Here is a 14,680-nt window from a genome sequence, read left to right on the forward strand (position 1 = left end):
TCCTACGTCCAATCATACGCTGCCGGCGCCATTGCTTTCGCGGCGCGACTGTTGCACGCTTACCCTAATATATATAGCAGGTAGGAAAGCCGGATCGCAAAATTCGCTCGATGCTCGCTGGATTTCACACTTTCACAGCACCAATACACATCCAACAGCTTCCATCTTTGTTTCTCTTTCAACAACAGTGTTCACTTGTTATAAAAACATGTCTTTGTTCGTAACCGAGCTGTGTCACGCAAAATCACACAAAGAATGACGAAATTCTCGCGTTCGATCAACATCTGCAAATATGCTATGCCTGCTGTATAACGCTAGTGTGGCATAGTAAGGGTGCCCGAGCCCGCTCAGATCGCGCGCACTCACTCAGATGCGCAGCCGTATAATGTTGATAACTCAATAACCACTATCCCGATTTTGAAGATTTTTTTTTACTATCCCGCCGGGATACCAAGCATTGAAATCTGGTATCCAACACAAGAATCTACTATCCCGCGGATATCGGGATACCGCTAATTTCGACCCCTGATTGGAACATTGGGTGGTACAGTGTGGCCCCGTTATAACGTGATCATTGAGGTTCATAAAATGTCATCGTGGGGTCGCACTAAATCGAGGTTGAAAAAAATCAGCGAATAAACTCGACTGACCCAATGTTGACAAGTCACAGCAACAAGTCATGTAAACTCATTATAGTTGCGCGATCTATAGGCGATCGTACGTCGCTTCGACCTAAGGCCGGCTTAACTCACCAAAAAACCTTTCAGTTCCGGAAAGAGCAAAAAAAGGTCCAATGAATCATCGTGTTATATCCGAATTCGCGTTAAATCGGGGCACGTAAAATCGGGGTTTCACTGTATTTTACATCGTGCACACAACCTAGCTAATGAACACTGCCATGCTGTAATCCATGCATTATTTCTTGTAAATAATTCCAGATAGCCATGTCGAGTTACTCGCTAACAAGGACTATCTTGTTGGGCGTAAAGAAGGCGACATCGTAATCCCAGGCGACCCCTCCATAAGCAGACGACATGCCACGCTCCGTGTCAAACATGTAGAGAGCCACCTGGTGAGAAAATGCCAACCCTGCATGCGATTTGTATCGCTTTCTGCAGGAAAGCACTTAATTTTGACAATAATTGCTGAGGGTAGCTGCACGTATCTTGTCACGTATACGACGTTGCTTTGCTTCTAGGCGTACCCACATCTCCTGCCCGAGCTGAAACTGTCGGAGTGGTCGAAGTATGGGACGTACGTGAACGGGGCGAAGCTTGCCGAGACCACAACAGTGGAGCTAAAACATGGAGATGTCGTTCAGTTTGGAACGCTGCAAAGTCGCTACAGGTAAGGGAGAGTGTGTCAGATCAACTAAGAAACAGTCATGACTGTGTGGTGGTGGCCGTGGGGTCGTGGTCGGGGGTGGTGGCCGTGGGGTGGTGGCCGTGGGGTGGTGGCCGTGGGGTGGCGGTCATGGGGTGGTGGCTGTGGGGGTGGTAACCGTGGGCTGGTGGCAGTGGGGTGGTGGTTGTGGGGTGGTGCAGGGAAAAAATGCATTTTTTTCACGGGAGCTCTTTTTCAAGTCTGTGGAAAAAATAGCTCTCGTCAATAATTTTACGGGAGCTATTTTGAGCTTCACGGGAGCAATTTCTGAGATTTGAAGAGTGAATCGCTTATCGCTCCTGTGTATTTCTTACCCTGGGTGGTGGCCGTGGGGTGGTGAGCGTGGGGTGGTGGTCGGGGGGTGGTGACTGTGGGGTGGTGACCGTGGGGTGGTGGCCGTGGGGTGGTGGCCGTGGGGTGGTGGCCGTGGGGTGGTGGCCATGGGGTGGTGACCGTGGGGTGGTGGCCGTGGGGTGGTGGCCGTGGGGTGGTGGTTGTGGGGTGCTGGTTGTGGGTTGGTGGTTGTAGGGTAGTTACTGTGGGATGGTGGTCGTGGCGGTGGTGACTGTAGCTTAATGACTATGGGGTAATAACTGTGGGTTGATAACTTGATACCTATGCGTATGGTTGCTTCTGTTTACAGTGTCCGCTACAGTAGATTTGTTGTGACAACGTCATGCGTCGACACAGAGGACAAGCACTCGCTGAAGGCGCACATCCTGCGACTGGGAGGACACCTGGTGGCCGACTGGAGGAAGGACAGCACGCACCTGGTGATGAACAAGATCACCGTCACGATCAAGGTCGTGTGTGCGCTCGTCTCTCAGCGTGCCATCGTCACCCCTGCGTACATCCTCGACCTTACCACAGCCATTGAGACGCGTGCCAGCCACCCACAGCCACACCGGTACGCCCGCGTGGCCTCAGTATTGCTATAAACGCACATTACTATTTGTTTTGTGTGTGTAGTCTGTGAAAACATGTAGAAGGGCGTAGCGAGCAAATCACCTTACTAAAGTTCAAGCAATACTGTGATGGTTGGTAAATGGATCTGTTGGCTATATGATTTATAATGATATTGTCAGGAGTATATCAATATATTGATAGACTCCTATTGATAGACTCCCGGGGACGGTTTCACGAAGCGTAATTAAGTCCTTAATCATGATTAAATCACTAATGATTAACTTCCCGTACTTAAATTGAAGTGACTGTTTCACGAAGCGTAATTAACTTTAATCATGATTAAGTTAATCACAATATTTAATTCTACTCAGGAGCATGATTAAATCCACTAATTTCATAATTAGTTGCTAGTACTAGTAGTAGTATGTAGGTAGTACTAGTATATTAAGTACGCTGCAGATTTTACAATTGGAAATTTTACTTCGATTTTTTCCCAAGGAAATTTAAATTATCTAAGATTAGCTGTACTAATTTAGTCATTATAATTGCAAATTAATTCCTTTTCATGTACCGAATTTGCAGATACTGTTGGCGTTGTCCGCCATTTTGAATACAGTGTAATTCATGTTTAAGTCAGCTAATTATGTGATTAGTTAAATATGTACTTAAATCGCTTCGTGAAACAGATTTTTAAGCATGATTAACTAATCATAATTACAGGAGGTTAATTATGATTAGTGATTTAATCATAATTAAAGTTAATCACGCTTCGTGAAACCGGCCCTGATATTGTATGCTATGACATTAAATTATTCGTCTACCTGTTTCATCTTTTGAAGTGACAACATAATTGCGCGCAGTAATGACAATATTCCGCTTGTTGTTTGCACGCAGGTATATTCCTGCACTGGCCGAGACCAGCATTAGCACAGCGGATGTCTCCTTCCTCCCGAATCAATGCAGATCGTCCATCTTCCAGGGCAAGACCTTCATCTTTCTCTCCTCTAGGCAGGTGAGACGAGCTCGAGGTCTATTCATGTCATCCTGCATACCTGTCTCCCTCCCTCCCTTCCGCCCTACCACCATTCCTCTTTCTCTCGCTGTCTTTATTCTATCACTTGTGCTCTACCCATCTTGCTTCTTGAAATTGTACACGCAAATACTTTATTTTATGTAGTAACCCTGCTTTTCGTGTTTTGAACTGTTAGGTACTCCAGAAATAAGAGTCCATAATAGAAAAGTTGTTATATTTATTGGATTTATTGGAGTCCATACTAGATAGATTTTCTATTATGGACACTTGATACTTTGTGTTGGTGTTGCCCATTTAGTTCCCACCTACCACACTGAGCCATGTTCTATTCTTTCGCGACAGTTCAAGAAGCTGTCGCTAGCAGTGAGTCTGGGTGGTGGCCAACCCGTGCTCATGGAGGAGGACACGGATGACAACGACGACAGCGTGCTAATAGCGCCCCCTACGTGCGTCATGCACTGTAACCCGTCCGACACGTCGCAGCGACTCACGCAGAACGCGCGCTCGTGGGTCGTTCACGTCATGAAGCAGCTGAACAAGTGAGCATTTCCGCGACGACGTCAGTCGTTTTTACCTGGCAGTGATCTGTCAGATGCAGTTACGCTGTTATCATTGCGGAGTTTGTTGTTTGTTGTGCTCTATCCCTGCGTTCACACGTAGCTAAAACTCAGTTTCGTACGTATACTCAGGACAAATTTTCCTCGTGTGAACGACCACGTATATCCTATACTCAGTTCGAAACGCGTATAGCTATACTGACCAAAAAGGCGTGTTTCGTACGTACTTCATATAGCTCTACGCATTTCGTATGCGTATAGCGGAGTGTGAACAACCGGCTGTTGCTATACGCGTATAACTGGGCGGAGCAACTTGCACAGATTATGAAATATAAGCTCACTGCGCGACTTGTCGAGCTTATACGGCGATACCTCTGATCATACGAAACATGATTATATACGTGTGAACGCTGCATAACTCAAGGCCACGCTATTCATGTTTCGTACGGAGTACGTACGATACGCGTTCGAAACTGGGTTTTGATGTACGTGTGAACGCGGTGTGTGGCGTGGTCCCTTTGGCGTGATTGGCATGCACTCTATACCGTGAAGCTGTTCCCATGGTCATGTTGGTGTAGTTGATGACGTGCCTGTCTTTCAGGCATGGCAAGCGTGCGATACTGGACTCTGAGCTTGGTATGGCTGTGCTGTTCTGTTCTACTGCACACTACTGTAACCCGGATGAACCAGTGCAGGACAGCATGGTCGTAGCTCACATGCCGTCTCAGACATTTACAGAAGGCTATGCTCCAGATACAGAACCACCGCAGATGAAGTAAGTGATGTAATCTACAGGCATGAAAATTTTTCGCGTTTCCGCGGATTTCCGCTTTTTTCCCGATCCCAGAATTGTTTCCGCGTTTTCCGTTTTTTCTTGAGTTTACGTGCAGCATTCGTATTACGGTCATATGTACTGTACAGGCGCACGGTTTATCGATCGTCTACTGCGGCTGGCAGCAATTGCCACCTTATTGTTTTTGCCGAAGGGTAGACTGGTATCCGGCCTCACGCTCTGCTAGACAATGTACATGCTCTGCTACATGTATTCTACTCCCCTCCCCCGCCTCGGGGGGGTTTCAGTGTTTTTCTTTACCGGTCATTTTCATGCCTGAATCTACACTACATGCACATGTGCACACTACTTCACTTGTTTGCTGTTATTCCACTAGCCTGGCCTGTTAATATAATTTTGTTCTTACCTTTAAATCGCCTGTAGCCTTTTTGACCGGTTTTGCAGTAACTGCTACGTGTCTATAAGTACATTTAAGTAATTACGCTGCGTCTGCAGTGACTAGGATTCTTTTACAGATTTGATGATATTGTCTATAACAGATATGGGGAATGAAATAACACAGGGTTCGTGCTGGTGCTTATTAATGCTTAAAAGCAAGCGCTCACAAACTCAGATTCTGAATTATGGTCATAAAAACACAATAAAACATGGTTTTTCTTGTTGTTGTCATTATAAATGTTTACTTTTTACATTTCGTATGTTTGTAAAATGATTTGTTGTGTGATAGTTGTTGTTTGATGTGAATGAAAAGTCGTTTTATTTTTTCCCTATATATTCTTTTGAATGTGTGAAATGATACTTTTGTTATTAGGCTACCACTAATAACAGGACCTAGTAAAAGTGTATGTTACTTGCTTGCGATAAGCAAAAAAGTATTAGCTTTGTGTTTATTAGGCATACTCATAGTATTTCAGTATTTCATTGATATCAGTGGAGTTCTACTTGTTTGACAGGAACTGCTGGAACATGATTTACTTCATAGTAGTCAGTAGTCACTAAGTAAAAACTAGTCAGGAAATTGTTAAATATTGTTGATATAAAGGCAAGATAGGCAAAATTTTGAATAGGCCAAGTGGACTGATTATATGGGGGGTTGAACCGGTGGTTGAGGGGGTTGCACCGCGGCCGCGGCAAAATAGCGCGAATTTCGCGCACTGGATCTCTGATGCTTCTTCACAGGAGACTGCGAGTGGACCAACACCCAGATGATGTCGCTGTTGTGAGGGACAGCTTCGCGATGAAGAACCACTCCATGAAGTCACAAAGCGGCGACACCTCTAGGTGTGACGACGAGTCCCTATCTACGTTCCGATGCCCCCTTCCAGCCACTTCACGTCCCAGTGCCCCTGCTGACCTCCCCCTGCCAATTAGTGGAGAAGTATGCATAAAGCCAGAGCTAGACAGCGAGGGCAGTGCATGGGATCAAAGACCTAACCCGAAGAAGAGGTGAGAAATTTCGTAGCTGCCACACGGTTGATTGTGATGCTGTGATTTTTGCTTGGTCAAACGTGTGTGTCCGACATTTACACTGACTTTGCACCTGAATATAATTATACTAGTAATCATGATGCAGTGATTCTCGTGTTCCTGTGTTGTTGTCGTGTGTTGTGGTAGGTTTCGTGTCACGATATTTCATCTCGGTAATGGTCAGTTATCGGCACATTTCATCGGAACTCGCAGGAAACTGGCAAAGGTCACAGATACTTCAAGAGAGAGTGAGGATTTATTCAAGGGATCCATCGTGGCGGCGACCGCTAACAGCCAACCTGACAGGGTGGATGTGAAGATTGAACCGTCATCACACCCGGGCACGCCTGTGACATCGTGCGAAGCTGTAGACACAGGTGCAGAGATGCCAACCACTACGATTTATCCGTATTTTATACGAATTTCTATTCTTTTTGCACCACTACGACCAGTTTGTATCAAACTACGAATGTTCACTGTGATCGCAATTTTTTTTTTTTGTCAATTATTGTCATTTTTTTAATTTATTGTCATTTTTACCCTCAGAATGCAGGAAATTGCTATCTCAGAATCAAATTTTTTTCGCGGGGGCATCCCGGACCCCCTAGAAAACTCAGGTCGCTAGACGTGACCCTCGAACTACTCATTTTATAGGCCAAGAAACTACAGATTGCTTTAAATATGTGTTGCGCATCTCTGCAGGTGCAACATCACATGTGAATAGTGGAGAACCTGCGATGGGACAGAAGCGTGAACAACCGGAGCCAGTGGCGAAGCATGATGGTCGCCCTGTGACACCACAGGACGACGGTGACAGACATGTGACACCACAGGACCTGACGGACCTGTGACGTCATGGACGCATAGTGCCCGATCTGTGACACCACAGGACGATGGTGACAGACCTGTGACAACACGGAATCATATTGGCAGACCAGTAAGAATAGAGAGTGATGATGCCAGACCCATGACACTAAAGAAGAATGGTGACAGAGCCGTGGGGACACAGGAGGACATGCCAATGGGAGAAGGCCACGGATCATCGGAAGTTAAGAAGGAGGCAAAATTAGCTCTTGAGCCTCCGGTGAACGACGTGGCGTCTGAAACTGAGATTAAGCCAGAAGTTGTCCTCGATTCGAGGAAAGAAGAGGAGAGGAGGAGGCGGAGGAGGAGGAGGAAGCCAAGCATCCACTGCAGCGAGATGTTGGCGATCACTCAGCAGCTGCGGATGGCTACCAGACGGCCAGCGACCGAAACCCGGGTATGTCCGTGCTGATTTTTGTGCTCTCAGCTTTTTCATTTCCTTTCCTAGTAACACAATTTCGTATGTTTCAGTACTAAGCCAGCAGGCATCTAACTGATTGGTAGTAATGAAAGTGGACGCTCGTTGTTAAAAAATCACAAGGTATTTAATTTCCCAGTGTGTAAATATCTGATATCTGTATTGTATGAATGAGTGTAGGTAGCTGGCAATGGGTGAACAAATAAAATGCTCATATATCAGAGATGCCAACCACTACGATTTATCCGTATTTTATACGAATTTCTATTCCTTTTGCACCACTACGACCAGTTTGTATCAAACTACGAATTTCACTGTGATCAAAAAAAAAAGAAAACATTTTTTGTCGATTTATTGTCATTTTTGACCCTCAGAATGCACGAAATTGCATCTCAGAATCAAAAATTTTTCCGGGGGGGGCATGCCGGACCCCCCTAGCAAACTCGGGTCACTACGTCACCCTCGAACTACTAATTTGATGGCCAGAAACTACAGATTGCTTCAAATATGTGTTGGCATCTCTGATATATAATACACAAAGACTATGCACATCTATGGTATTTTACTCCCTAGGGGGCACCACTGAAGCCGGACAATGGAGAGTTGGACGAGGACAGTGACACCCACATAGGCGGGATGGTCGTAGAGTATGGCGACCTCGTTGTAAAACGGACGACGAAGTTGTCGAAACAAGTGAGCGGTCATTGTGCACCGCAGCCGGGAACAACTGTAAAAAACTTCAAAAAGTTCCGGAAGGTGAGCGTGCGACCAGTTGTTCATTAGATCAGCTGCAGCTGTGGGAACCACGTGCTGGTGTTCAGTCGAACACACAGAAGGGAACAGACTGGATGGTTCAGTAGCCGACTGGTCTGCTCTATAAGAAGGGCTACTCTGTTGGGCGTAACCTGACCAATTCAGCAAATTGATGCAGGTGGTTAAGTTTGGTTTCGACTGCCTAATTATATGTGCACTATGATTCAGTGGAAAAAACATTAGTGCCTTCATACTGTAACAGCTGTTTGTTCACGTAGCCAGAGACTATTATTTTAGCAGAGAGCGTGACGCGACGCATCTTTTGAATCTAGCAGTTTGACACATCAGTGTGAATGTGTTGTACCAGAATGCAGGGTTATGGCTAAAATGTGGAGGAGTCTGGTTGTGTTCGCGAGAGGAAGCACACGCGCTTACGCACGTGTGCGCATTTCTTTGTTCCTTTGTGCAAGATGGACACACTGTGTGTAAGATATTAATGTTTATTCAGGTTACCACACAAGTTTGGATTTCTATATCATCATTTATACATCGGACTTTCAATTCAAAGTTACAATACCATTGACTCGGGGCCTAAAATTGAGTCGGTTTTACAGAAAGAAAATTTAATCGATCAGTGATTGCCTCGTCATTTATTGAGGGCGATATTTAAGCGGTGTATCTACTACTGTACTCTTTCTGTTTGCAGGTGTTGGGAGCCACTGGTGTGCAACTTCCTGTCTGCATCATAGGTGGCTCTGACCTGTATGCGCAGGTCAACAAGAAGCTGTCGAGAATGAGAGATGACAAGCAGGTACGCGTGACGAACTGATGCCGACGACTTGGTCGTAAACACGTCGTAAACATGTACCAATCTGTTTCTACGATCACAGCTCACACGTCAATGTAATACTGAAAGCAGCGGCTATTAAACCACGACACTTGCTTCAATGGTTACCGTTCCATGACTAGAATGAAGCTATAGTCTTCTAAATTCATAATAGTTTTTAATTTGTGTATATGCAAGATGAAGCCGAGTCCAATTCCGCTTGTCTCGTACAGCATCCGATCTCGACCGATTTTTGAGTCGCTGGTTTTTTTAGAACGGGAATTTTAAATATTGCGTTTGTCGTTAGGTAATGATGTAGAGGACACCGTGGCTGTCTACACTCGCTCCATCTACGTTCTACTGTACACCGGTGACCACTACGTCGACCAGATGCCTCATTGGCAGCATCGTCACAGTGGCAATGTCAAAGTTACCTGCTCGGTCATCTTATGTCCATTCATTTGTCACCCGAATGTCTGAAGCTGCACATGTAGAATTCATTCTCATGCAGGTGGAGGTTGTGCTAAAGTCTAGCCTGTGCTCGCTCTGTATGCAGTTGGGTGAGGCGTGTTCCTGCAGTAAATTTCGCTGCTTGATCAATAATTGAGCATTATTCGTGAACCACTCAGGCCGCAGCTGTAAAAGTCTTGGTTTTATTGCGTGAACAGGGTGCGAAATTAACGGGAGTCCAGAGTCAAATACTCCCTGATTTACTGTCGAACTCCCTGATTTGACGTATGCAGGAGTCCGTGTGACTCCCTGAAAATTCTGCCATACTAACTAGTTCGTTCCAGAGCACGGCCTCGTGGAATTACCGTATTTTTTCAGCTAATGTCCAAAGAAAATTTGGCAGACGTGCAATCGCATGAATCTTAAAAATAAGCACATGCGTTATTATTATTACATTTAATTTTGAACCTCAGACTGCAGACTCCCTCTTTTTGAGGGTAGGGAGTCTGTTGGACTCCCGTGTTCACAAGTTAATGTCTACCCCTGGTGAACATGCGCGTGTATATACATGTACATAGAAGATACGTTCATGATGTTACTTTTGTAGCCGGAGTGTGAGAAGAGGTAGTTTACAAAGTATGGTTAAGGTATACGCAATGCCCGGCTTGTGGACTTGGAATAAATACAATTGTGTGACAGAGGTACTGTATAATAATGAATCCTTCTCGTATGAGTATGCGCGATTTCTTGTAATGATCAAATGTTCAGATTCCAATACCTTGTCAAAGTGTATGTTTACTGAAGCTTCTTTGTTTACATTACATAGGAAACCAATATAGCTCAGTGTTATCGATGGTAAGGTTTGTACCACAAGGACACAATTTTAACTTGCCTTTTTGTGGTTACATAACAGTATACAATGTCTGCATCCGTGCCCATTAAACAGGTTTCTACTGTAAGCTGCTTTGAATTTATGTAATTAAGACGTAAGATACAATCAGCAGTGAATACGTACAAAGAAATTCACTCCCGATATGGTGCACCAATGTCCCATTCCTATTCCATTATCACGCTTCAAAATACTATGGTGATTGATTGGTGCTGCTACCTACATCAATATTCTGAGACAGTAGAGATGGCAATGTAGTTTAAGTAAATTATATTTTTGCGTATTAATTTAACATTTGAGTTGTGTAACAGAGTACATCTGTTACTTTACATATATGCAGTTTTGTGCAACAAATTACAAATTATTATCACAATTTGTTGGGAGACTAAAAGAATTTATTGGCTTATGCTTCTATACAGAAACATTAAACTTCTATACAGAATTCACTATATATGTATTTCTTACTTAATATACAACATACACAATGTGTAACAGCTCACCTTGCTTGATTTTTTTTTTATAGATTCTATATATGATAACACTGCCACCTACAATAGTATCAGGAGTGAATAATAATAGATTCTATTGAATAATAATCTATATCTATAGAATATCCATAGAATAAAAATCGATTATTATTCACTCCTGATAGTATGTAGTCGTGTGTACTGTGTAGTTGTCCCCGCATTTGGCACACTGGTGGCATCGTTCTGTATACGAAACAATTTGAACCTCCTGTGCTAAAATCACTCGTGTTCAGTGTTCGCATCAGTGAAAAAAATACACGGGGGCTCGGGGCGATTTAGCCCCCGAAATGCCAAAAAGAGCCCCGGAAATACCAAAAAGAGCCCCCGTAAATTTGCATAGAGTTCAATGCAAACCAAATTTTAAAGTGCTATTTTCATGCACGCGAGCTTGAAAAGTAGCCCCCGAAAAATAAATAATATTTTTTCCCCTGGTTCGCATGCGTTACGTTGGTTCCTCCTCGGTGGTGTAGATCGGGTTAGGCTCGGCATTCGGCAGCAGTCCCATGCTGAGCGCCGAGAGCTCTGTCTCGTATGCAATCGGCGTGTTCGAGTCCGTCACCGCGGCAACGTCCGTCGCCATGTCGTTGCAGACGACGGCGGCGTTGTTCGCCGGATCGCGTGCGTCCACGCCGTGGATGCGCGTCAGGTGCCGCGTCAGGTGGTGCTTGTGGTTGAACGCATAGCCGCAGTAGCCACAGCTGAAGCGTCCCGTGGCCGTGTGCCCGCGCACGTGCGCGCGGCACATCACCTCCGACTTGAAGCGCAGCGTGCAGTCGGCGTAGACGCACGGGAACGGCCGCGCTGGGTCGTGCACCTGCATGTGCTTGCCGAGCGTCGACCGGTCCTTGTACGCGACGCCGCACACCTCGCAGAGCATGCATCCCTGCGGATGCACCTGTCGGTGAGCCTGTGCTGCGAGCTGCAGCGATGACGCAAAGTCGCACTGCGTGCAGCGGTAGGTGGCGTCGCGCGCGTGCCCGCGGCGATGCTGCGCCAGGTTCGCGCGCGTCGAGAACCGCTTGCCGCAGTCCGCGCACGGGTGCCGCAGCTCCGTGCTGTGGATGGCAGCGTGCTTGGTGAGGTACTGCCGGCAGGGGAACACCCTGCCGCACACGTCGCACGCGACGGGGCCCTTGTGGTGACGCCGGCGACCCCTGTGCGCGCGCTTATCGTTGCCCAGCAGGTGGCGCAGCTGCAGCAGCGTGGCAGCCGTCGACTCGTGGCTGCGCGTGATGTGCACCCGCAGAGCGTCCGCGTCGACGAAGCGATCCTCGCAGTCGATGCAGCGGAGCGGTGTGGGGGCGCCACCGTGCAGCGTGCGCAGGTGCTGGCCAATCAGCTTCGCTGTGCACGTCGTGAAACTGCAGAATGAACAAGAGAGCGTCGTTACGATGTAGTTGAACTTGCGGCCGTTGATCCGCTGCTCTTTGCGATACAGCCAGAAATCAGGCGGCGGCGGCGGCGGCAGCGGCGTTGGCTCTGCATTCTTTTCCACTAGGTGGCGCTCTTCAGAGATGTTGATTATCTCGACATGCATCGTTGAGACGTCGCCGTCACCTTGCTCCTTGCTCCTCTGTCTTTCTGTGGCAATGCGAGGTGGCTCAGTATACTGAATCGTTCTGCTGACCTGCATGGGATAGATTTCATTTTAATTCATGCACAATCCATTAAGTAAATGTATTTTCATGTTTGTGCATGTGTGTGTGGGTCTCGTTGTATACCCATCTTTATATGAATCTGTACATACGCTGTAGATGTATCTATGCATGAAGAAACACAAGGCACAAGCACCTGAACATCGGTGCTGGAATTTTCCTCTTTTATCAGCTGGGGCTGCGGTTTGCGAATCTTGTGGTGATTGGAGTAGTGTCGCAACAGTCCGCCCTGCTTCTTAAATCTTCTGGCACACAGTTGACAGCTGAACATATCATCTGCACTATCTGAAATTATTTGCACAACTGTAATCATTTCTCAAATATTAAAATGGACTAGGTACCCGCTTTTATGTTTTTCTATATTTGGTATGTGAGCTCTGGGCATGCAGATTGATTGCAACCCGCGCCAACAAATCATTGGCAATGAGAGTTACATGCTTTGTTTAGGCACTCGTAACACGGATGGGTGCCTTACGGGAATTTCAGCTCAAACCCTCATCTTTTATTAACACATTTCACCATTTTGTAGTCCATCCATTCCAGTAAGTAAAATAATTAATGCTCCGCAATAAAACAGAGCAACGCAACTCTTACCGTAGCCATGGGCTCATAGCCTCGTATCGACATTAAAAACGACACAGCTATTAAAAGTACGAAACAATTATGGATTATGCCTGCTCACGTTCAGTGTAATGGAAGACCAACTCTAACAGAGACTTGCTTGGCTGTCCACAATCTCCACAGGAGAGTTCGCTGCTCAAGTAACCCATGGCAACAATAACCTAAAAAATGATTACAAGAAGAATAGGCGATTAAGATAGATAAACAATAGATTATGTATTTAGTACTACATTTCGTGTTTATTTACCATCACTTTATTATTGAAACGGTCTAAGTGCCTGTGGCTGTGCCAATGTGTAAACTGCTGTTACTATAGCTGATGTTACTAATGACGTGCCTAGTCCGCTAGTGACAGTACTCAGTAGTGTGGTTAGTCGCAACGAACGATGGCTAATCTCGGGGCGCATTTCTTTTTGTCGGATCCACGGATTTCAATCCGATGGATTCGTTGATCTGACTGTTTGTTTGGTCGGATCACTTGATCGCGATCCACCGAACCCGACCCTGCTAGCGAGGCGGATTCGAACGGGATCCAATATGGCGGCCTGCGCCTCAGCCAATCACAGCTTGTTCTTTGTTATGAACCATCTCGTGATAGGTCACAGCGAAACGTGAACCGGTGAAAGTAAGTTTTGCGTTTGTTTGGTTGGATCAGGATCATATGATCTCGATTCGTCCCAAACAAACGCGCCCTTGGGCAACGAAGGACACGTCACACATGCCTTTTGCTGGTTATTGTCAAAACATATCATGCAAACTTGCTGGCGATGCCGTAGTATATCTTCTACTTCTACTTCTACTTCTATACTGGATAGTCCGTAAAGAATAACTGTCCAGGGCTATAGCTAACCATGGGGTGTGATTTAGCTTGGGTAAAGCCAGGTAGTAAGCCTTTTAGCCGAATGGTACTGAGGGTGGTCACAGCCAGAGTTTTTTTTAAGCCCTCAGTGGTTCTTTTAGTTTTACGTCCCCATTGGCATTGGCTTAGTATTACTGCCATACTGGAGTGGAGACGGGACCGCCATTTTACGTGGTCATCCGAGCCACGGGAGTCTCCAATGTTGAGAGCCAGGTTTTCACACCTTGCGAAAATTCACTACTATCATTATTAAAAAAAAAATCATAATAAAAGATCAGAGGCTTCAGTGGACAGTATACCGTATACGTGGCCTAAACCACTGCCACTGGCACTGCCACTGCCACTGCTGAGTGCTGACTCTCGGCTAGGGCCTGCATACCTCCCAACGTCCCATTGCCATTGGTTGATACAAATCTAGTTAATTTTTTAAATTAAATTGTAATTAGTGTTAGGGTTAGGATTAGGGTCACAATGCACCATAAAAGTTTTATTTAAAGCGGGAGTTTCAGGCACGTGATATGTATCAACCAATGGTATTTGGGAGATATGCAGGCCCTAGCTGCGAGTTGAGTGCTGGTGTCACGGTCTGAGATTACCCCCAGTCTGAAATTACCCCTAGCACCTCGTGCGCATGCGTGACGCATGCGCAGTAGCGCTGGATAATGAGACTGCCGCGGCC

At 45.9% G+C, this 14,680-nt stretch overlaps 2 protein-coding genes across 3 annotated transcripts in view; one reads left to right on the forward strand and one right to left on the reverse strand.

The window, feature by feature from the left end:
• LOC106807308 (nibrin-like) overlaps positions 1–7,002 on the forward strand; it is a 7,372-nt gene extending 370 nt beyond the window's left edge. For both annotated transcript variants that reach the window (XM_014809614.1, XM_014809615.1), the window contains exons 2-10: positions 939–1,072; positions 1,199–1,347; positions 2,027–2,290; positions 3,184–3,301; positions 3,665–3,861; positions 4,481–4,654; positions 5,852–6,118; positions 6,353–6,516; positions 6,842–7,002. In XM_014809614.1, coding sequence (XP_014665100.1) covers positions 939–1,072; positions 1,199–1,347; positions 2,027–2,290; positions 3,184–3,301; positions 3,665–3,861; positions 4,481–4,654; positions 5,852–6,118; positions 6,353–6,516; positions 6,842–6,990 — 1,616 coding nt within the window. In that variant the 3' untranslated portion in view covers positions 6,991–7,002. The remainder of the gene's footprint in view (positions 1–938; positions 1,073–1,198; positions 1,348–2,026; positions 2,291–3,183; positions 3,302–3,664; positions 3,862–4,480; positions 4,655–5,851; positions 6,119–6,352; positions 6,517–6,841) is intronic.
• A 4,306-nt stretch (positions 7,003–11,308) lies between these two features.
• LOC106807301 (zinc finger protein 557-like) overlaps positions 11,309–14,680 on the reverse strand; it is a 23,148-nt gene continuing 19,776 nt past the window's right edge. The window contains exons 2-4 of the mRNA XM_014809608.1: positions 13,204–13,303; positions 12,658–12,806; positions 11,309–12,493 (exon numbers count right to left, since the gene is read on the reverse strand). Coding sequence (XP_014665094.1) covers positions 11,309–12,493; positions 12,658–12,806; positions 13,204–13,291 — 1,422 coding nt within the window. The 5' untranslated portion in view covers positions 13,292–13,303. The remainder of the gene's footprint in view (positions 12,494–12,657; positions 12,807–13,203; positions 13,304–14,680) is intronic.

This window comes from Priapulus caudatus, unplaced genomic scaffold, assembly GCF_000485595.1.
Source record: "Priapulus caudatus unplaced genomic scaffold, Priapulus_caudatus-5.0.1 Scaffold207, whole genome shotgun sequence".
NCBI lineage: Eukaryota > Metazoa > Priapulida > Priapulimorpha > Priapulimorphida > Priapulidae > Priapulus > Priapulus caudatus.